Below are 24,731 nucleotides of genomic sequence, written 5' to 3' on the forward strand. Positions count from 1 at the left end.
GTACCTATCCAAGCATTAAGCAAATGCTTAATCGATACCAAAATTACTATTGGGGGGCTTGGGCCACCCGGGCTGACAACAATCCAAAAACCTTTGCTCTGGAGGGTGCAGGCAAGGCTGGTAACCAGGGACTCACCCATCTGAGCTTGGAACCTATCTACAAGGCTGTACTTATTGAAACCTTTGGACTAGTACCTTCCAAAGAGTCCAGGGTTTTATTCACTACTGCAGAGTATTTTCATATCCATGTGCTGCGAATGTATTTGATAACATTTTCCCAAAATGAAAATAAATCCATTAAGGACTGTAACATCTCTTCATTTTGTTAGAAGGGAAAAAGAGATCTCATGCCAAAAAAGCTCTAATGTTTTTCTGAAGTTCCCAGAGGAAAACTTTAGGCACTTGAAAAAAAAAAAACAACAAAAAACCACAATTCCCAACTCCTGAATTTAAAGTTGTTTTGCTGGGCAGTCAGACAGCAAGCCAAATTATATCATTTGGCGAGGCCTAATGAATTAAATTCTGCATTCATCACAGAACTCCTCCTCCAGGCCTGAAACTCCAAACTTTCAAATCCCCTCCACACAAGTTCTCTAACTTTCTTCCAGGTGCAGTGGGCTAGCTGACTTCACAGGAGGACAGTTTGAGTTGGGTATGTTTAAGAATAAAGGCTATAGCTCTCTCATCCACTCCTACACTAGCCAAGCAAAGTGGAAAGCAATGACCCAGGAAATGAGTGCCTGACAGATACCACAGTTGGAAATACCCAGATTGAGGCACACTGCATTTTTGGTTTGAAAATTCTGGATAACTTTCCATTTTCATCATCTTCACTTTCCTGCTGTAAGCCTGGAGAAAAATGACCCTTTTCTTGCTCGAACCTTGGCTTCGCAATGGGTTTCTTGAGCTGGCTTTTCAAATCAGGCTCCAATAGGTAAGATAGTGTTCCGCAATGGGTCCTGCAAGTCATTTAACTACTCTGAGACTCAATTTCCTCATCAGTTAAATAAGGATTCTATCTTAAACTTAAATCTGGAGTCTATCCAATCAGGAACACCATTGTGGAAATACTTTGGAATTTAGTAGAAAGCAAATAGGCTCTGTGCAAGAAATCTAAAAGGATCATAGTCTTCAATATCATCTACTGCAGGCCTACCGAGTGTGAGCACTTAGAAAGAGCATTCATTCATTCAATCCTATTTACTGAGCACAGAACACTGTACTAAGCGTTTGGGAGAGTACAACAGTATAACAGAAATATTCCTTGCCCACAATGAACTTGCAATCCAGAGGCGAGGGAGACAGACATCAATACAAATAAATTACAGATATGTACATAAGTGCCTTGGGGCTGGGGGTCGGGGGGAGAGCAAAGGGAGCAAGTCAAGGTGATGCAGAAGGGGATGGGAGCAAAGGAATGGAAGGGCTTAGTCAAGGAAGGCCTCTTGGAGGAGATGTGTCCTCAATAAGGCTTTGAAGGTGGGAAGAATCATTGTCTTCGAGATCGAGGCACAGTGAAAAGGTTAGCACTAGAGGAGTGAAGTTTGCAGGCTGGGTTGTAGATGCAGAAACACGAGGTGACGTAGGATGGTGAAAGGTGGTGGACTGTTTTAAAGCCAATGGTGAGGAGTTTTTGCTTGATGCAGAGTTGGATGGGCGACCACTAGAGTTTTTTGAGGTCATGTCCTGAACGTTTTTGTAGTACAAGAGGACAAACAGAAGCAAGGCGCGGGATTCATTCAATCTTATTTATTGAGCTCTTACTGTGTGCACAGCACTGTACTAAGAGCTTGGAAAGTGCAATTCGGCAACAGGATCACAGCCCTCTAGGAATTTACCATCTAATGGGATGAACAGATGGACAAAAATCATTTACAAAGAGAGGAAGCAGAAGAAAGACTAAGGATTTAACAGGAAAGGGTAAGAATGAATTGGGATGAAATCACTAATAAATAATTGGATATGCAAATAAATAACCCATGCACATATGAGTGCTGAGGATAGGATTGAAATATATAAGTAGTAAGGGTTAATAAATGACTAGCAAAAACAATAGTATACATTCTTTTCCCATTTATAATGTTCAATAAACCTGCCCCCTCTATTTCTTTAGAGATTTCCAATTGAAGGCTTTTGCCACTATAATACCCTTCCTATTTTAACTAAATTTACCTTATGCATTGTATTTGTGATGACGACAATAATAATTATGGTATTTATTAATACTTCCTGGTTCCCAAGAAACTGCGAAACCAGCGCTTAGTACAGTGCTTTGCACATAGTAAGCGCTTAAATGCCATCGTTGTTATTATTATTATTATTACTGGGCAGATACTCGATAATCAGATCGGACTCAGTCCCTATCCAATATAGGGCTTGCAAACTAGGAGGTAAAGCATGGAGGGATCTCGTCAATTGAACAGATGAAGAAACTGAAGCATAGAGAGGTTAAGGGACTTGCCCACGATCAAGGGAAACAGAGGCAAAGCTGAGTCTAGAAGCGGGATTACCTGCCTCCCAATCAATCATATTTGATTGGTTTGATTGACTCCCTCTAGACTGTCAGCATGTTGTGGGCTGGAAACAAGTCTACCAACTCTGTTACACTGTACTTAGCGCTTAGTACAGTACTCTGCAAACGGTAAGTGCTCAATAAGTGCAATTGATGGATTGACTAAGCACTTACCATGTGCAGAGTACTGTCCCACTTCTATGAACAGTGTGGAGGCAGTCTGTGCTAATGAGAAGAGCCTGAGAGTCCGAGGACCTGGGTTCTAATCCCAGCTCTGCCACTTGCCTACTGTTTGATCTTGAACAAGTCATTTAACTTCTCTATGACTTCACCCTCCTACTTAGACTTTGAGCCCCCCGTGGGACACAAACTGCATCTTACTGATCTACCCCAGCACTGTGTTTGGCACATAGTAAGTGCTTAACAAATACCATAATTATTTCATGTTCTCCATAACATTCCCCTATTCGTCAAAACAGAACACACTAAACCCTTTTCAAACACCCCATGAAAAAAACAATTCACGGAGTTGTTCCCATTTACAATAAAGCCGCCTCCTCAGGGTACAGTGGAGCCTTCAAGTATGTGCCTACCAAGTGCACAGACTTGGAAATTAGTACGAGCATTCAGAACAGTGTTTTGTGTACAGGAAGCAACTCAATGGCTTCTATTGATCGGTTGACCTCCGGGAACACGCATTGGAAGGGCAGGGAGAAGAGTGGTCCCAACTGTTGAATGGGCCTATTTATACCTCAGAAGAATACAGGACAAACCAGGGATATTGGGAACAATATCGCCAAAGGTGCCAAAATTGTGTTTTGAACACAGGATGTAACTTGTGGGTAGAGGGCACAGGGAATAAATCCAAGAAGTGATGGTGAACCAGATGATTCAATCCCCAATCCTCATCCTCTCTCCAATCCTTACACACTTTAATATATGCTGAGCACTGAACACTAGAGAAGATACAAGACACGCAGATCAGAGCCAGTCTTTGTCTCCAGTGGGGCTCAATGGCCTAGAGGGAGGGATAACAGATGCTCAGTTACCTCTTTACCGATAAAGACACTGACGCAGAGAATTGAAGTGATTTGCCTGCTGGGTGACCTTGGGCAAGTCTCTGGGCCTCAGTTACCTCATCTGTAAAATGGGGGTTGAGACTGTGAGCCCCACATGGAGCAGGGACCGTGTCCAACCCAATTTGCTTGTGGTTTAGTGGAAAGAGCACGGGCTTGGGAGTCAGACGACATGGGTTCTAATCCCTGCTCTGCCATTTATTTGCTGTGTGACCTTGGGCAAGCCACTAAACTTCTCTATGCCTCAGTTCCCTCATCTATAAAATGGTGATTAAGACTGTGAGCCCCACATGGGACAACCTGATTACCTTGTATCTACCCCAGCACTTAGTACAGTGCCTGGCACAGAGTAAATGCTTAACAAATTCCATAATTAGTGAATTAATTCTCCCCCCCAGTGCTTAGTACAGTGCCTGGCACATAAGCACTTAAATATCATAAATAATTAATTATCCCCCCCCCAGCGCTTAGTACAGTGTCTGGCACATAATAAGTGCCTAAATACCATAATAAATTAATTATCCTCCCCAGCACTTACTACAGCGCCTGGAACGTAGTAAGCACTCAAAAAATAGAAGCAGCGTGGCTCAGTGGAGAGAGCATGGGCTTTCAAGTCAGAGGTTATGGGTTCAAACCCCGGCTCCGCCAATTGTCAGTTGTGTGACTTTGGGCAAGTCACTTCACTTCTCTGTGACTCAGTTCCCTCATCCGTAAAATGGGGATTAAGACTGTGAGCCCCCTGTTTGATCACCTTATAACCTCCCCAGTGCTTAGCTCGGTGCTTAGCACATAGTAAGCGCTTAATAAAGACCATCATTATTAACAAATACCGTAATTAATTATCCCCCCCAGTGCTTAGTACAGTGCCTGGCACATAGTAAGCACTTAAACGCCATAATTATTATGATGAAGGTCACAGAGCAACAGACTGAGAGGCCCGTACTCTTTCCACCAGCCCACACTTCCCCGCCTGGGGGTGGGGCTGGAGTAATAATAATAATAATAATAATAATAATATTTGTTAAGCACTTACTGTTTGCCAAGCACTGTTCTAAGCGCTGGGGTGGATACCGGAAAATCAGGTTGTCCCACGTGGGGCTCACACTTTTAATCCCCATTTTCCAGATGAGGGAACTGAGGCCCAAAGTAGGGAAGTGATTTGCTCAAAGTCACACAGCTGACAAGTGGCAGAGCTGAGATTAGAACCCACAACTTCTGACTCCCAAGCCCAGGCTCCTTCCACTAAGCCATGCTGCTTCTCAAAAAATTACGGCATTTGTTAAATGCTTATTATGTGCCCAGCATTGTTCTAAGCGCTGGGGTAGGTGCAAGGTAATCAGGTTGTCCCACGTGGGGCTCACAGTCTTAATTCCCATTGTCCAGATGAGATAACTGAGGCCCAGAGAAGTGAAGGGACTCACCCAAGATCACACAGCAGCAGACAAGTGGCAGAGCCGGGATTAGAACCCAGGGCCCCTGACTCCCAAACCCGGGCTCTTTCCACTAAGCCACGCCACTTCTCAAAAAATGATGGTATATGTTAAGCGCTTACTATGTGCCCGGCACTGTTCTAAGCGCTGGGGTAGATACCAGGTAAGCAGGCTGTCCCACGTGGGGCTCACAATCTTCATCCCCATTTTCCAGATGAGGTCACTGAGGCCCAGAGAAGTGAAGTGAATCACCCAAAGGCACACAGCTGATAAGTGGCACAGTCAGAATTAGAACCCACAACATCTGACACCCAAGCCCGGGCTCTTTCCACTGAGTGACATCACTTCTCAAAAAAAAAAAAAAACGATGGTATTTGTTAAGCGCTTATTATGTGCCCGGCCCTGTTCTGTTCTAAGCACTGGGGTAGATACCAGGTGTGCTCAGTAAATATGATTGAATTAATGAATACCAGGTAAGCAGGCTGTCCCACGTGGGGCTCACAGTCTTCATCCCCATTTTCCAGATGAGGTCACTGAGGCCCAGCGAGGTGAAGCGACTCGCCCAAAGTCACACAGCTGATGAGTGGAGTAGACGGGAAAATAATAGTGGCATTTATTAAGCGCGTACTATGTGCAAAGCACTGTTCTAAGCACTGGGGAGGTTAACAAGGTGATCAGGTTGTCCCACTGGGGGCTCATAGTCTTAATCCCCATTTTGCAGAGGAGGGAGCTGGGGCCCCGGGAAGTTAAGTGATTCGCCCAAAGTCACACAGTTGACAAGTGGAGTAGGCAGGATAATAATAATAATAATGACATTTTTTAAGTGCTTAGTATGTGCAAAGCACTGTTCTAAGTGCTGTGGAGGTTCCAAGGTGATTAGGTTGCCCCATGGGGCGGCTCACAGTCTTCACAGCCGTTTTACAGATGAGGGAGTTGAGGCCCAGAGAAGTGAAGTGACTCGCCCAATGTCACACAGCTGACAAGTGGAGTAGGCAGGATGATGATGATAATAATAATGGCATTTATTAAGCGCTTACTATGTGCAAAGCACTGTTCTAAGAGCTGGGGAGGTTACAAGGTGATCAGGTTGTCCCACTGGGGGCTCCCAGTCTTCATCCCCATTTTACAGATGAGGGAGGCCCAGAGAAGTGACTCGCCCAAAGTCGCACAACTAAGTGGAGTGGGCGGGATTAGAACCCACGACCTCCGACTCCCAAGCCCGGGCTCTTTCCGCTGAGCCCCGCTGCTTGCTGTCGGTGTCTCCTCCCCCTCCCCCCCACCCGCTTACCTCCTTCCCCTCCCCACAGCACCTGTATATAGGTTTGTACGTATTTATTACTCTATTAATTTATTTTATTTGTCCATATTTATTCTATTTCGTTAATATGTTTGGTTCCCTGTCTCCCCCTTCCAGACTGTGAGCCCACTGTTGGGTAGGGCCCGTCTCTACGTGTTGCCCACTTGGACTTCGCAAGCGCTTAGTAGAGTGCTCTGCACACAGTAAGCGCTCAATAAATACGATTGAATGAATGAATGGGGGGGGTCTCCCCCATCCCCCCCTTACCTTGTCCGCCAGCCGCCCAGCCGGACGGCGAGGACCAGCAGGGCCGTGGCGAGGGCGAGGAGGAGGAGGAGGCCTGGGGCCGGGCCTGGAGAAGAAGGAGGAGGAGGAGGAGGAGGAGGAGGAGGCGGCGGTGTAGTAGACATGAGGCCCGTTTTGCCGAGGGGGTTGACGATGGCGAAGAAGCGGCCTGTGTGAGCAACAACTCGCCGGGCCCGCGCTAAATATGCAGGCCGCCCCGCCCCCCGCCCCCGCCGTTTCCCCTCAGGCCGCCCACCGCCACCAACTTTCGCCCCACGGCCCTCGTTCACAATAATAATAATAATAATGATGGCATTTGTTAAGCGCTGACTGTAATAATAATGGCATTTATTAAGCGCTTACTATGTGCAAAGCACTGTTCTAAGCGCTGGGAAGGTTACAGAGTGATCAGGTTGTCCCACGGGGGGCTCACAGTCTTCATCCCCCTTTTACAGCTGAGGGAACTGAGGCCCAGAGAAGTTAAGCGACTTGCCCAAAGTCACACAGCTGACAATTGGCGGAGCGGGATTTGAACCCATGACCTCTGACTCCAAAGCCCGTGCTCTTTCCATTGAGCCACGCTATGTGCAAAGCACTGTTCTAAACCCTGGGGGGGGGGGGGGGATACATCTTACCTCCTTCCCTTCCCCACAGCACCTGTATATATGTATATATGTGTGTACATATTTATTACTCTATTTCACTTGTACATATCTATTCTATTTATATTAGTTTGTTAGTATGTTTGGTTTTGTTCTCTGTCTCCCCCTTTTAGACTGTGAGCCCACTGTTGGGTAGGGACTGTCTCTATATGTTGCCAACTTGGACTTCCCAAGCGCTTAGTACAGTGCTCTGCACACAGTAAGCGCTCAATAAATACGATTGATGATACAATGTGATCAAGTTGTCCCACATGGGGGCTCACAGTCTTAATCCCCATTTTTACAGATGAGGTAACTGAGGCTCAGAGAAGTGAAGTCCAAGGTCACACAGCAGACTTGTGGTGGAGCCGGAATTCGAACCCATGACCTCTGACTCCAAAGCCCGGGCTCTTTCTGCTGAGCCACGCTGCACCGAGTTCTACCTTCCAAGCGCTTCGCACAGCGCTCTGCACCCTGTTAGCGCTCCAGAACAATAACCATTCATTCATCCACTCAGTCATTCAGTTGTATTTATTGAGCGCTGACTGTGTGCACAGCACTGGTCTAAAGCGCTTGGGAAGTACATTTTACTTGTACATATCTATTCTATTTATTTTATTTTGTTAGTATGTTTGGTTTTGTTCTCTGTCTCCCCCTTTCAGACTGTGAGCCCACTGTTGGGTAGGGACTGTCTCTATATGTTGCCAACTTGGACTTCCCAAGCGCTTAGTACAGTGCTCTGCACACAGTAAGCGCTCAATAAATACGATTGATGATACAATGTGATCAAGTTGTCCCACGTGGGGGCTCACAGTCTTAATCCCCATTTTTACAGATGAGGTAACTGAGGCTCAGAGAAGTGAAGTCCAAGGTCACACAGCAGACTTGTGGAGGACCTGGGATTCGAACCCATGACCTCTGCCACCAAAGCCCGGGCTCTTTCTGCTGAGCCACGCTGCACAGAGTTCTACCTTCCAAGCACTTCGCACAGCGCTCTGCACCCTGTCAGCGCTGCAGAACAATAACCATTCTTTCATCCGCTCAGTCATTCAGTCGTATTTATTGAGCGCTGACTGTGTGCACAGCACTGGTCTAAAGCGCTTGGGAAGTACATTTTACTTGTACATATCTATTCTGTTTATTTTATTTTGTTAGTATGTTTGGTTTTGTTCTCTGACTCCCCCTTTCAGACTGTGAGCCCACTGTTGGGTAGGGACCGTCTCTATATGTTGCCAACTTGTACTTCCCAAGCCCCTAGTACAGTGCTCTGCACACAGTAAGCGCTCAATAAATACGATTGATGATACAATGTGATCAAGTTGTCCCACGTGGGGGCTCACAGTCTTAATCCCCATTTTTACAGATGAGGTAACTGAGGCTCAGAGAAGAGAAATCCAAGGTCACACAGCAGACTGGGATTCGAACCCATGACCTCCGACACCAAAGCCCGGGCTCTTTCCGCTGAGCCACGCTGCACCGAGTTCTACCTTCCAAGCGCTTCGCACAGCGCTCTGCACCCTGTCAGCGCTCCAGAACAATAACCATTCATTCATCCATTCAGTCATTCAATCGTATTTATTGAGCACTGACTGTGTGCACAGCACTGGTCTAAAGCGCTTGGGAAGCACATTTTACTTGTACATATCTATTCTATTTATTTTATTTTGTTAGTATGTTTGGTTTTGTTCTCTGTCTCCCCCTTTTAGACTGTGAGCCCACTGTGGGGTAGGGACTGTCTCTATATGTTGCCAACTTGTACTTCCCAAGCGCTTAGTACAGTGCTCTGCACACAGTAAGTGCTCAATAAAATTGATTGATTGATTGATTGAAAGCACGGGCTTTGGAGTCAGAGTTCATGGGTTCAAATCCTGACTCCACCTACTGTCAACTGTGTGACATTGGGCAACTCACTTAACTTCTCTGGGCCTCAGTTACCTCATCTGTAAAATGAGGATTAAAACTGTGAGCCCCCCGGGACAACCTGATCACCTTGTAACCTCCCCAGCGCTTAGAACAGTGCTTTGCACATAGTAAGTGCTTAACAAATACCATCATTATTATTATTATCTCTTTCAAGATGCCTTCTCTGATTAACCCCTTATTTCTTCTTCTCCCATTTCCTTTGGGTCACCCTGATTTGCTCCCTTTATTCACCCCTCCCTCAGCCCCACAGCACTTATGTACAGGCTCATAATTTATTAATTTGTATCAATGTCTACTTCCCCATCTAGACTCTAAGCTTATGGTGGACAGGAAATGTGTCTGTCGACTCTGTTATGTTGTTATATTGTACTCACCCAAACAGTGCAGTGCTCTGCACACAGTGAGCATTCAACACATACGATTATTTTACTTGTACATATTTACTATTCTTTTTATTTTGTTAACCATGTGCATATCGAGAAGCAGTGTGGCTCAGTGGAAAGAGCACGGGCTGTGGAGTCGGAGGTCATGGGTTCAAACCCCGGATCCTGCAATTGTCAGCTGGGTGACTTTGGGCAAGTCACTTCACTTCTCTGTGCCTCAGTTACCTCATCTGTAAAATGGGGATTAAGACTGTGAGCTCCCCCGTGGGACAACCTGATCACCTTGTAAACTCCCCAGCGCTTAGAACAGTGCTTTGCACATAGTAAGCGCTTAATAAATGTCATTATTATCAAGTCGGCAACAGATAGAGACGGTCCCTACCCAACAACGGGCTCACAGTCTAGAAGGGGGAGACGGACAACAAAACAAAATATTGAGCGCGTACTGTGTGCAGAGCACTGGACTAAACGCTTGGGAAATTCAAGTCGGCAACAGATAGAGACGGTCCCTCCCCAACAACGGGCTCACAGGCTAGAATAATAATGGGTATTTGTTAAGCGCTTACTATGTGCGAATCACTGTTCTGAGCAATGGAGGGGATACAACAATAATAATAATGATGATGCTATTAAGCGCTATGTGCCAAGCACTGTTCTAAGCGCTAGGGGGACTGTGTGCAGAGCACTGCACTGTTGGGTGAGTACAATATAACAAGGTTGTCCCACGTGGGGGTCACAGTCTTGATCCCCATTTTACAGATGAGGTAACTGAGGCACAGAGAAGTTAAGTGGTTTGCCCAAGGTCACGCAGCTGACAAGCGATTAGTACAGCGCTCTGCACACAGTAAGCGTTCAATAAATACAACTGAATGAAAGTGGTGTCGGGATTCGAACCCATGACCTCTGACTCCCAAGCCCGGGCTCTTTCCACTGAGCCACGCTGCTTCTCTACAAGGTAATCAGGTTGTCCCATGGGGGGGGGCTCACAGTCTTAATCCCCATTTTACAGATGAGGTAACTGAGGCACAGAGAAGTTGAGCGACTTGTCCAAAGTCACACAGCTGACAATTGGTGGAGCGGGATTTGAACCCATGACTTCTGACTCCAAAGCCCGTGCTCTTTCCACCGAGCAACGCGGGATTGAATGAGTGGGGCGGCGGGGGAGCTGCCCCTTCCCAGCCCGCTCAAGTCTCCACATCCCCACAGACACACCCGGCTGCATCACCCCCGCCCCTTCCTCACACACGACCCAACACATAATAATAAGGGTCTTTGTTAAGCGCTCACTATGGGCCAGGCACTGTACGGTGCGCCGCGGTGGATACAAGCAGATTGGTTTATACACGGTCCCTGGCCCACGGGGGGCTCACAGTCTCAATCCCCATTTTAAGGATGAGGGAACTGAGGCCCAGAGAAGTGAAGTGACTTGCTTAAGGTCACACAGGCCCAGGGAAGTGAAACGACTTGCCTAAAATCACACAGCACTCAAGTGGCAGAGGTGGGATTAGAACCCAAGACCTTCTGACTCCTAGGCCAGTGCTCTAGCCACTACACTATGCCGCTCAACACATTCCAACAACCTACCCACAAACCCACATTCCCCCCCCACACACACACAATTTTCTGCTGACCCACAGATAAGGCCCCTTTACCCTCCACCCCGCCCCCCAATACCTCACACACTGCTACCTGTTACCAGGTTGCCCCACGTGGAGCTCACAGTCTTAATCCCCATTTTACCGATGAGGTAAGTGAGGCACAGAGAAGTTGTGACTTGCCCAAAGTCACACAGCAGACAAGTGGCAGAGGCAGGATTAGAACCCATGACCTCTTACTCCCAAACCAGTGCTCTTTCCACTAAGCCATACTGCTTCTCACATCCCCCCAATAAACCCCCACCCTCCCCTTCTTCTCCTCACCTGAAACGGGGTACTCCCAGGGGCCTAGCTGAAGGGGGAAGGAGGTGAGGCAGGGGGAGAATCCTTAGGTGGGAGGAAGAGTACCCCCCACACAAATTCCTCACCCCACAGCCATTCCCTAGAGGGGACAAAAGGTCGGGGGTTTCCCAGCAAGTCAGGAGTGAGCTGGCTGCTTGGCTCTCTTCTTTCCAAAGAGGAAGGTGTTGAAAAGGGGAATTCCCTGAAGTGGGACAGGATCCCAAGCTCCCACACTGGAAGGGGCTTGAGAGATCATTCAATCATTCATTCAATCTTATTTATTGAGTGTTTACTGTGTGCAGAGCACTATAATAAGTGCTTGGAAAGTACAATGCAGCAATAGAGATAATCCCTGCCCACAATGGGTTTACAGTCTAGAGGCAGGGAGACAGACATCAAAACAAATAAACAGGCATCAATATAAATAAATGGAATTGTATATATACATATACACAAGTGCTGTGGAGGGGAAAGGGGAGGGAAGACCAGAAGGAGCGGTCACTGTGTCCAGTCCCCTGCCACCAACCTGGAGTATGACAAACTAAAAGAGAAAGTGGGGTTTGCATTTGGGAGAATTTTCTAGTTTTTGGATGGCTGAAATCCTCACATTTTGGCTTGCCGAGAATAGGAATACCCCTCCCATTAGATTGTGAATACATATCATTGATTGATATGAACGTTGCTCAGTCACCAGTGGTGATGAAGGGAAAAATCTGTATTGAGACTGAATAAAATGGTTGTATGCTCCCTGGAGTTAGGATTTGAATAATAATAATGGCATTTGTTAATCCACTAGGCCATGCTGCCATTCTCTAGGTCTGAATAAAGACTGTTTGTTGAGTTACAAATATAAAAGTCTTATCAGCTGGGGGACAGGGAATCAATCGATCAAACATTCTGTGTAAGTTGTAGCGCTTACAGTCAAGAGGGGGACTGTAAAGTATGGCTATGTGCATTTGTGATGTGGAGCTCAGGGTGGGGTGAAGGTCAAGTGATTAAAAGATCCAAGTCCAAGTGCATAGGTGATGCAGAAAGGAGGCCAAGTAGAGATGAGGGATTTATTGGAAAAGGCCACTTTCTTGGAAGACATGTGATTTTAGGGGATTTTGAAGGCGAGGAGAGTCTGTCTCTCCCTCTAGATTGTGAGCAACTTGTGAGCAGGGAACATATCTACCATCCGTACTGTATAGTCTGCTCTGACGTACCTAGTACAGTACTTGGCACACTGTACATGCTTAATAAAATACCCCTGATTGATTAATTGATAGCCGCTTTTACTCCACTAGCTCTGAAGGCACGAACAGTAATTGGAGACGGGCACAGGAGTCACAGGGAAGTGGTGAAACAGTTTTAAATCCTCCAGTGGATGGGGAAGTAGGGGGAAAAGAGGCAGGAAGGAGTTGGGAGTTACTTGTTCACCAAGCAAAGTCCCCAGGGATGATCAATGCATCCATTTTACTACCAATCAAGTAAAAATTGGTTACCTATCTTGGAACCTCTCTGACAATATAAATACACCAACCAATCATATTTATTGAGCGCTCCTTGCAGATATCTATATTACCAGTAATAATGATAATAATTATTATTATTGTAGTATTTGTTAAACACTTACTATGTGCCAGGCACTGTTCTAAGCGCTGGAGTGGACATAAGAAAATTGTGTTGGACATAGTCCCTGTCCCACATAGGGCTCATAGTCTTAATCCCCATTTTACAGATGAGGGAACTGAGGTACAGAGAAGTGAAGCAACTTGCCCAAGGCCACACAGCAGACAACTGGCAGAGCCGAGATTAGAACCCATGACCTTCTGACTCCCAGGCTCGTGGTCTATCCAATATGCCATGCTGCTTCTCAATTTATCTGTATTACCAGTTTATGTTTTGACTTAAGGTGAGGTTTTCAAGTATCAAAATGTGTCAAGTTCACGGACTGCCTGTAAGGACATTGATCTAACAAAATAAAAATGAAAAAAAAAATGCTTCTAAAAAGTTCTTTGAAGTTTCTACATAATGCTTTCCTAAACACTATACTTCCTGAAATATATAAGAATATGGGAACAGATGGTTCTGGTTATGTTCCAGAAAGAAAAAAAAACTGACTAAATTTTGTTATTTCTAAAACTGATCTGGACATTGTTCATATTTACTGAAAATAATAACTAATTTTATCAGCCTAGTTCCATTAAAATAAAAGATAATTTTCACAAAGCTGATCTGTGTAGGGAGGTAAAGTATCCTTTTTATGGTATTTGTTAAGCACTTACTATGTGCCAGGCACTGTACTAAGCACTGGGGTAGATATAAGAGAATCAGGTCGAACACAGTCCATGTCGCACACGAGGCTCACAATTTTAATCCCCATTTTGCAGATGGGGTAAGTGAGGCCCAGAGAAATGAAGTGACTTACCCAAGGCCACACAGCAGACGAGTGGTGGAGTCAGAATTAGAAACCAAGTCCTTCTGATTTCAAGGCTCGTGCTCTATCCATTAGGCCAAACTGCTCCTCAAGGGTAATTACCCTTGCTGATGCTAATGTTTATAAAAGATAGGGGCCAAAGGGAGCAGAGATTCATTCATTCATTCATTCATTCATTCATTCAATCGTATTTATTGAGTGCTTACTGTGTGCAGAGCACTGCACTAAGCGCTTGGGAAATACAAGTTGGTGACATATAGAGACGGTCCCTACCCAAAAGCAGGTTCACAGTCTAGAAGGGGGAGATAGACAACAAAACAAAGCATGTGGACAGGTGTCAAGTCATCAGAATAAAGAGAATTAAAGCTAAATTCATTAGCAAAATAAATAGAATAGTAAAAATGTACAAATAAAATAAATAGAGTAATAAATCTGTACAAATATATATATATACAGGTGCTGTGGGGAGGGGAAGGAGGTAAGGTGGGGCGGGGGGGATGGGGAGGAGGAGAGGAAAAAAGGGGGCTCAGTCTGGGGGAGAGTCTGAAATTCCTGGTTACTCAGCTCAGCTAGGCCAAGCACCTATGATACCAATGATCCTACTGTATGAATACTGAGCATTTGGTCACTTCTGAAGTTCCCTGTGGGCAGGGGTCCTGTCTACCATCTCTATGTATTGTACTTTACCAAGTGTGTAGTACAGTGCTCTGCATTCATTCATTCATTCAATCGTATTTATTGAGCACTTGCTGTGTGCAGAGCACTGTACTAAGCGCTTGGGAAGTACAAGTTGGCAACATATAGAGACAGTCCCTACCTAACAGTGGGCTCTGCACACAGTAAGTGCTCAATAAATACCAGTAATGGACTGATTGATTGCTTGAGATCAATTACCTCTTGACCACTGCTATTATTCATCCAGCCTCGTAGAGTACTTTGGGTCAGATGATTCAACAGGATGGGATTCCCCCACCCCCTACCCCGCTCCTTTACTCCTGCCAATCAAGGGGAGATGTGAAGCAGAATGACAAATAGAGCACAGGCCTAGAAGTCAGGAGACCTAGGTTCCTAATGCCTGTGGTTTGACCTTGGGCAAATCCCTTAACTTCTCTGGGCCTTAATTTTTCCTCATCTGTAAAACGGGCCTTGAACAATCTCTTCTCTTCCCCTTTTAACTGTGAGCCCAGTGTGGGATAAGGACTACGTCTGATTTGATTGTATGTTTCTACACTTAACATGCGGCTTTCCACATAGTTCCCGCTTAACAAGATGCCACAACTATCACTGTAATTATTATCATTATTATTAGGGGTGGGAAATGAAAGCTTATACACCTTGGTCATCTCGTCACTTGGCTAGAAGTGAGGAAGTAGAGGCAGCAAGAAAGATATCTACATATTTATTATTCTATTTATTTTATTAGTGTTGTGTATATAGCTATAATTCTATTTATTTATATTGATGATATTGATGCCTGTTTACTTGTTTTCAAGTCTGTCTCCCCCTTCTAGACTGTGAGCCCGTTGTTGGGTAGGGATTGTCTTTGTTGCTGAATTGTACTTTCCAAGCCCTTAGTACAGTGCTCTACACACAGTAAGCACTCAATAAATATGATTGAATGAATGAATGACACTTGAATGAATTTATAATAGGAGGCAAGGAGGGAGGGGTGGGGAAAGGAATGGAGAAGCTAAGAGCCAACTTTTGGTGGGTTACTGGGGTACTGGCAGTCAGAATTTGCCTAAATTAAAGAAAGATGATGAGGTCTTATTTTCCAGCTGGAACTACGGGAGAGATGAATGCTGATATTTGGGAAGTAGTACCAAGTTCACAATGGGTAAAAAAGGGGAAAGGGCAGCACTCTGGGAAGAATAGAAAACATTTACAATTTCTCCCAACTGAGAAATTACCATGTCTGGTTCTTTTCACAGGCTGCAGAGGTTATTACATGTAGATTGCCTTTGGGACTGATCTACAGTCTCTAGACTGTAAGCTTGCTGTGGGCCGGGAACATGACTACCAGCTCTGTTGTACTACCCCAAGCGTTTACTACAGTACTCTACACACTGTAAACTCTCAATGAATAGGATTGAATGAACTATTTATTCAATGTACTAAGCCTGTTCTATGATGTAGTCATCCTGAATTCAAGAAATCTACATTGTAATTTAGCTTTCAGCATGTCACTTTCAGGTCAGGAGACTCTCAATCACGTGGGTAAGCAGAAAATATAATTGAAAGCATGGTGAGGAGCAGTGTAGCCTAGAGGATAGAGCATGGGCCTGAGAGTCAGAAGGAACTGGGTTTTCCTAATCCCGAGTCCACCTCTTGTTTGCTGTGTGACTTTGGTAAGTCACTTCACTTTCCTGTGCCTCCGTTACCTCATCTGTAAAGTGGGTATTTATACTGTGAGCCCCATGTGGAACATGGACTGTTTCCAACCAAACTAACTTGCATCTCCCCCAGGGCCTGGTGTATAGTAAGCACTTAACAAATACCATAAAAAAAGAGAGCCCATTTGCAAACACAAAGTTTCAGGCAAGGGCCTCCTCTTTTGGCCTTTGAATCTCTCTCATGACAATGGGAAGTGACTGTGTAGAAGAAATTCTGAAATACACTTCCCACAGATTTTAAAATGAAACCAGAAAGGGAGGACAGGCTAAATAAAAACAGGATGGGAAGCAAAGGAAACACCGCGATAGTGACTGGCAGTCAGAATTTGCCTAAATTAAAGACAGATGATGAGGTCTTATTTTCCAGCTGGAACCATGAGAGAGAGATGAGTGCTGATATTTGGGAAGTAGCACCATGTTCATAATGGGTAAAAAAAGGGGATAGGGCAGCACTTTGGGAAGAATAGAAAACATTTACAATTTCTCCCAACTGAGAAGAGTGAAGCATATGATTGAGACAAAAAGATTTTGGAAAGAAAACTTCATCAAGATGAAAACACCCTTTGTAATGCTGAAAGGGGCTTGAAAATATGGTGGCATTACAAAGTGGAAAGAGCACAGGCCTGGGTTCTAATCCCTGCTTTGTTACTTTGAAGTAGTAATAATATTTATTAAGGACTTACTGTGTGTAAAGCACTGTGCTAAGCACAGAGAGAGAATTTACATGGGAATTGACAGGGTCCCTGTCCCTCAGGAGACTCCCTTCCCTGCCCTCATTTGATTCTCTAGCTCACTGTGAGCAGGGAATGTGTCTACCAACTTTGTTGTATTGTGCTCTCCCAAGCACTTAGTGTACTGCTTTGCATCCAGTAAGTGCTCAATAAATGCCATTGCTTGATTTATTGATTGATGTGACCTTGGGCAAGTCACTTCTTTGTGTCTCAGTTTTCTCAACTGTAAAAGGAGGATTCAATACCTTGTCCTTCCTACTTAGACTCTGAGCCCCATGTGGGACAGGGTCTGTGACCCAGCTAATTATCTTTTACCTATCCCAGTGCTTTGTACAGTGCTTGGCACATACTGTATTATCATTATTATTATTAATATGAGCAGAGGCAGCAACATGGCTGAGCACAAAGGGCTCTGACTTGAACATACTTAAATCCTGTAAACATTTTTGTTGCTGAAGAAAATATTTACTGACTACACTGACTGATGATAATTGAAGATTCACCCGTCTTCAGTGGAAATGTTTTCCTAAAAAAAAATATTTTCTGACATCTCCAAAGACGCCTTGTAACTCAGCAGCATAACAGAGTTCTTCATACTTCTTAATGTTAATATTGATATATTTTTATATTCTAGAAATAACATTTTCTTTGAACAGTTTTGCTTTATTTTCAAACTGTTTCCTAATTCTAGTTGACTTTCTCACTGTCTATTTTATTTTCTTATTTTTTCTCCCACAACATCTTCATTATTTCTTCTGGTTTTCTCTGAACTACAGCACTGGATGGAATGTCCTCATTTATTTTTATTGTATTAAATTTTTCTGGAAGACTGTGGTTTGTACTTGTTGCTTTTCTTCTTTTCAGTTGGGTTTCCTAATCTTCCTACAATCATTGTGACACCCTTATTATCTCAGTATTTTCTATTGAGCACCAAACTTTATCATCCTCCTTTAGATCAGGCTAACAATGAGAATGCTTGTCCCTAACAACTTTTCCTTTTGTTTTCTCACCATCTTATCTCGTTGCAGTATCCTTTCCCTCATTACCTTCCTTTCCATATTTGTTGGATGTTTCTTTCTGACTTCTTTCCCAAATGATAACCCCAGCGGCCAACCCATGACCACAGAGAGGTTTGGAACTGAGGAGTTAATGCTTAAGTCTTTTGCTTTTCCAAGTATCTCCCAATTATTTTAACCACTTTCTCTCCTGGCCCCACAGTGGGTCTTCCCTAAGAAGCAAACTACTAGTCACTTTAGGTTCTATAAAAGCAAAAAGCATATTATTGAAAGATTAAACTGTTTACAAGTGTGTGACTAGCTCTGTTCTGCTGACGAAGGGTCAGCTGTTTTGTGATATTTCTTGATTAACCTAGATCATTTTTCTCTTAAAGATATACTCTTCCAATAGAGGCAGAGATGTCATACACAGAGGCTAGAGGGGACTTGATTAAGTTCCTGGGTTACAAGCACTGGAGCCCTCCGAGACACTGAAGAAATGATGGGAAAAGATCTGGAGTGTCTCAAGCTGCGTGTGTGTTTGGGGGGTGGGGGGAGCCCTTTACAGCTAAGGAGTAGTGAAGCTATTTCTCTAAAATTCAGTCAGAGTTCCTGAATCAGTAACCAAAGCAATGCAGATGGAGAAAGAGAGAGGGAAGAGAGGAGGAGGGAGGGTTTGGTTAACAGTGTCAGCTCCTTGTGGGCATGAAACATGACACTTTGTTATTCTGTACTTCCCAAGTGCTCAGTGCACCACACCAAGTGGGTGTTCAATAAATACTACTAAAAGGACAACTACTACTCATGACTGCTACTACTACTACTAATAGGGGAGGGGGTTTAAAATGTCTATTTTCCCCTGTAGGCTGAAAGTTCCCTGTAGGAAAGGATCATTCATTCATTCACTCAATCCTATTTATTGAGCACTTACTGCATGCAGAGCAGAGTACAATATAACAATAAACAGACACATTCCCTGCCCACAACAAACTTACAGTCTAGAGGGGGAGACAGGCATTAATATAAATAAATAGATTACAGATATGCATACAGCTATGCATATAAATTACCTGGAAAGACTACAAAAGACTTAGTAGATATGACCTTTGCCCACAAGTATCTTACAGTTAGGTGCAGAAGCAGCCACTGAAATCATTTCCAGGTAGAGGGAGAAGAAGTGGATGCGTTATTTGTTTAAATAGTAAGGTTTGTTGGATCAGTATGTTCTGGTCTGCTACCAAGGGATGTGAGGCCACATGTGCATAATATATCCATACCAACTGTTTTCTAGGCTGTAAACTCATTGTAGGCAGGGAATGTGTCTGCTTATTGTTGTATTGTACTCTCCCAAGCGCTTAGGACCATGCTCTGTACACAGTAAGCGCTCAATAGATACAATTGAATGAATGAATGAATGTTCCCATCGGGGCAGGGAGAACATGGAGCAAGAAAGTAGTCAGGGATCAGCACATTAACGCGTACACTCAGACAAGGAAAAGTTACAACACCACATTTCCCAAAACAAAAAGTTCTGTCATTGGAGCCAGGCTGATTCATCATCATCACTCGGTCTGCCTGGCTTTGAAAAATGCCTCTGAGGATGGTGGCATATAATCATTTCCTTCCCCAAGTGAGGGACATGTTCATTTATAAAAGATCATTTATAAACAAACCTTTTCGTTTATAAATCAGATTTACAACGTACTGGGATGGTTTGCCTGATTTCAAAAAGCAGAAGGACATTTCCAAACAGAGGCATTCCAGAACCTTTCCCTAACTTTTCTGTATCCTGTTCATCCCAGTGCAGGATCCCAATATTATCCAATTACTGTTGCTCTGAAGCTTGAAAGGTTGTGTCCCTAGAATCAGCGCACTTATCACTAAACATATATAGCTGTTTTGGTGTGTGAATGAAATTAATAAATCCAGTTTGGCACACTTTGGAATTCTATTTTCATTCTTTTTGAACATCTGCCAGTAATCTTTTGGTTATGTGATGGTGTCAGGTGACTGAATCAAAATGATGTCCACCTATGAGGCCTAACAGTGTAGAGCAAAAAGACCCAGAGGGTTTTTGTTTTCCCTTGGTATTTTGATTCCTCACAAAAAATTGTCACTTCTGACAGTTATGCTGAAGACATATTCCTCCAACCGTGGGAGACCCTCAGGTCTCAGTATGGGGCCCCTTCTATTCTCCATCTACACCCATTCCCTTGGAGAACCAATTCACTCCCACTGCATCAACTACCATCTCTATGCAGATGATTCCCAAATATAATTCTCCAGCCCTGACCTCTCTCCTTCTCTGTAATCTCACATTTCCTCTTGCCTTAAGGATGTCTATACTTGAATGTCCTGCCAACACCTCAAACTTAACATGTCCAAAAGAGAACTCATCTTCCCATTTAGACTCTGTCCTTCTCCTGACTTTCCCATCACTGTGTACAACCCCACTATCGTCCCTGTCTCACAAGCCCGTAACTTTGGTGTTATCCTTGACTCATTCTCTCTCATTCAACCCACATCCATTCATTCAATCGTATTTGTTGAGATCTTACTGTATGCAAAGCACTGTAATAAGCGCTTAATACATAGTCAATCTATCACCAAATCATGTCGTTTCTAACTTCACATCACTAAAATCCACTCTTCCCTCTCCATCCAAACAGCCATTACTCTGATCCAAACATTTATTTTATCTAGTCTTAATAATAATAATAATGATGTTATCTGTTAAGCACTTACTATGTGCAAAGTACCGTTCTAAGCGCTGGGGAGGTTACAAGGTGATCAGGTTGTCCCATGGGCCATGGGGGACTCACAGTTTTAATCCCCATTTTACAATGAGGTAACTGAGGCCCAGAGAAGTTAAGTGACTTGCCCAAAGTCACACAGTTGACAGTTGGCGGAGCGGGGTGCATCAACCTCCTCTCTGACCTCCCTGCCTCCTGCCTCTCCCTTCTCCAGGCCTTACTTCACTCTGCTGCCCAGATCGTTTTTTCTAAAAAACCCCACTTTCATTCATTCATTCATTCATTCATTCAATCGAATTTATTGAGCGCTTACTGTGTGCAGAGCACTGTACTAAGCGCTTGGGAAGTACAAGTCGGCAACATATAGAGACGGCTCCTACCCAACAACGGGCTCACAGTCTAGAAGGGGGAGACAGACAACAAAACAAAACATGTGGACAAGGTGTCAAGTCACGAGAATAAATAAAAATAAAGCTAGATACACATCATTAACAAAATAAATAGAAATTAAATATGTACAAGTAAAATAAATAGAGTAATAAATCTGAACAAACGTATATACAGGTGCTGTGGGGTGGGGAAGGAGATAGGGTGGGGGGATGGGGAGGAGGAGAGGAAAAAGGCTCCCCACTCCTCAAGAACCTCAAGAACTGTTCAAAGGAGGCTTTGTGTGAATGAATAAAGAGTTCACATAGCACTAGACAAAATGACCACTCAACTATGGCTAATTTCCACCCACCTGCTGCACATGTGCAGTGCGTCTGTGAGATGACAGTTTTTTTCCATGAGGGCAGCATTGTAATAATTATGGTACTTGTTAAGTGCTTACTATGTGCCAAGCACTGTTCTAAACACTGGGGTAGATACAAGTTAATCAGGTTGGACACCATCCCTGTCCCACATGGGGATCACATTCTTAATCCCCATTTTACAGATGAGGTAACTGAGGGCCGGATAAGTGAAGTGACTATTTACCCAAGCAGACATGTGGCAGAGCCGGGATTAAAACCTAGGTCCTTCTTACTACCAGGCCTGGGCTCGATCCACTAAACTACACTGTTTCTCTACTACCTGCATTATGGGAGCAGCAGCTGGTTTTCCAAGTTCTTCCAGCAAAACGCAACTCAAAGCTGTAGCAGGAATAATGAAGGGTGTTGTATGTTTTTCAAAGTAAAAAAAAAAAAAATTTGGTCTTTCCCTTCCCTTTCCAATTCAACACTGGATTTGGGAAAACACTTCTATCGTTCCCACGGGAGAAGCCCATCTAGCCCCCCCACCACCTCCCGGTCTCATCCCAGCATGCACAGGGTAATACTTCTGAGAGCCCTAATCATTTGAAATCCAACTTTCTTTTGTATTTTTACTACAAATAAGAGACCAGTTTCCTCAATTGTTTGTTAAATTAAACAGCTGTCTGCCAAACAGCTGTTTCTCCCAAATTACCAGATTGTACAATAAACAGATTAGGCAGACAGTTTCCATATAGCATGAGGCGAGAGGCTGGCTTCGTGAAAAGGGATAACTGACTTTTTTCTTTTAATTTGGTAAAAGAATCTCAACCAATAAAGCAGGATTTTGAATCACCACAGTCTCCCTCTGAGCTCTCGATGAATCCCCTCAGGTTACTTTATACGCTAAATTTCTGGAAAATAAAAGTGGCATTTGATGGAGATAGCCACGCAAGTACCAAAGAGGCTACAAGATGGGAATTGGGATGTTTTTAATTGACTTGCACCAGGCATGAGAAAAAGCAATAGTGCAGTATTTGAAAAAAGCATGAGACAGGAGAATGGAAAGTCAGGAAAACTTGATTCTCGATTCCACAGTGATTATTCAAAGGTAACAATCAATACCTGTGACTTTGGAATTAAGAACCTTTTCCTCCCTACAGGGAAAAATGTGAAACTGATTCTGTCTCTCATTAGTGTTGCCTCCAGAACTGGCTCCTACAATGCTGTGGGGAGCAGGGAGGGGAAGGGGAACAGTTGAGAAACACCATGGCCTAGTGGATAGAGCATGGGCCAGGGAGTTGAAGAGACCTGGGTTCTAATCCCAGCTTTGCCACTTGTCTGCTGGGTGACTTTCCACAAGTCACTTAGCTTCTCTTGGTCTTAGTTATGACATATGTGAAATGGGGATTTGGACTGTGAGTCCCATGTCCAACCAGATTGGCTTGTAGCTGACCCAGTGCTTAGTGCACTGCCTGGCACATAGTAAGCACTTAACAAATATCGTTAAAAGGGGGGAGGAATTCTGATTTGTTACCCTATTTGGAGACCCTCAGCTGAAGACACAGGTGACAATCTGCTTATTGTTTTCCTGTCCATTCCAGTAACGTTAGTGGGAAGTTCAGGGAAAGCGCCTGACTGTGGTCTCCTCAGATCCTCTCCAGATGGAGACGAAGCCACTGTCGGCTGATCATTGTTCTAATGAATTAATTAATTCATTCAATCATATTTATTGAGCCCTCACTGTGTGCAGGGCACTGTACTAATCACTTGGAAAGTACAATTCAGCAACAGAGACAGTCCCTACCCAACAATGGGCTCACAGTCTAGAAACAGGGAGACAGACATCAAAGCAAGTAAACAGATATCAGTAGCATCAATATAAATAAATAGAATTATAGATATACAAAAATTATTAATATAATAAATAGAATAATAAATATGTTATATTGTTATACTGCACTCTCCCAAGTGCTTAGTCCTTTAGGTATGTGAGCCCTGCTGTGGGATCAGAGGAAAGAGACCAGCTGTCAGAATGAAGTAATCAATCAATCAATCATTCAATAGTATTTATTGAGTGCTTATTGTGCACAGAATGCTGTACTAAGTGCTTGGGAGAGTACAATACAACAGTAAACAGACACATTCCCTGCCCAATCTTATTTATTAACCATTTACTATGAGCAGAACACTGCACTAAGCACTTGGGAGAGTTCATTATAACAGAGTTGGTAGACATGTTCCCTGACCACAAGGGGCTTACAGTCTGGATGGGGAGGAGATCTGAGACACAGTTCTTTCTGCAGTTGGCTAAGTTGGGCAAAGACTATGTATCCACTTTGCAATGGTCTGCCCCTCCTACACACTTACTTGCTGATGAGCTCCATGCCCTGGGAGAACATGACCGGCATTATCACTACTCATCTGGCAGGGATGAGAGAGTGTGAGTGGCGGGCACTGTGAAAGCCCTTAGAACTACAATCCTATGTGGCAAAGCTTCTCTCTATCCTGAAGTCTCAGGACTGAGACTCACCAGTCATCCCTAATGGGAGACACCATCATCATCATCTGGCTTTTTTTTTAAATGACATTTGTTAAGTGCTTACTATGTGCCAGACATTACTAAGTGCTAGGGTAGACGAAAGCTAATCAAGCTGGACACAGTCCATGTCCCACATAGGGCTCGCAATGTTAATCCCCATTTTACAGACAAGGGAATGAGGCATAAAGAAGTGAAGTGACTTATCTAAGGTCACACAGCAGACTAATGGCAGAGCCAAGATGAGAACCCAGGTCCTTCTGACTCCCAGGCTGGTGCTCTATCCACTAGGCAACAATGCTTCTCCAGCATTCCATCATCATCATCACTGTAAAGGGGGGCACCCTGATTTCACTCTGCAGGTTTAGGTGTGAACACATTGCTCTGGGGGAGCAGGGGACACTGAAGCAGTGTGGGGAATGAACATAGGCCAGAAAGTCTGAGGAACTGGATTCTAATCCCCGCTCTGCCCCTTGCCTGCTGTTTATCCTTAGGCAAGTCACTTAACTTCTCTGTGCCTCAGTTTCCTCATCTGTAAAATGGGTCTTAAATACCTGCTCTCCCTCCTACTTAGACTGTGAACCCCAGATGGGACAGGGACTGTGTCTGATCTAATTATCTTATATCTACCCCAGCACACAGTACAGTGCTTGGTACAGAGTAAGCACTTAACAAACAAATACCACAAT

At 44.1% G+C, this 24,731-nt stretch overlaps 1 protein-coding gene across 1 annotated transcript in view; it reads right to left on the reverse strand.

The window, feature by feature from the left end:
- Window positions 1-23,914, reverse strand: part of LOC119945435 (cytochrome P450 7B1) — a 168,467-nt gene extending 144,553 nt beyond the window's left edge. Inside the window, exons 1-4 of the mRNA XM_038766526.1 lie at window positions 23,874-23,914; window positions 21,847-21,905; window positions 19,696-19,740; window positions 6,583-6,667 (exon numbers count right to left, since the gene is read on the reverse strand). Coding sequence (XP_038622454.1) covers window positions 6,583-6,667; window positions 19,696-19,740; window positions 21,847-21,905; window positions 23,874-23,914 — 230 coding nt within the window. The remainder of the gene's footprint in view (window positions 1-6,582; window positions 6,668-19,695; window positions 19,741-21,846; window positions 21,906-23,873) is intronic.
- Window positions 23,915-24,731: the final 817 nt, after the last annotated feature.

This window comes from Tachyglossus aculeatus, chromosome 25, assembly GCF_015852505.1.
Source record: "Tachyglossus aculeatus isolate mTacAcu1 chromosome 25, mTacAcu1.pri, whole genome shotgun sequence".
NCBI classification, from domain to species: Eukaryota; Metazoa; Chordata; class Mammalia; order Monotremata; family Tachyglossidae; genus Tachyglossus; species Tachyglossus aculeatus.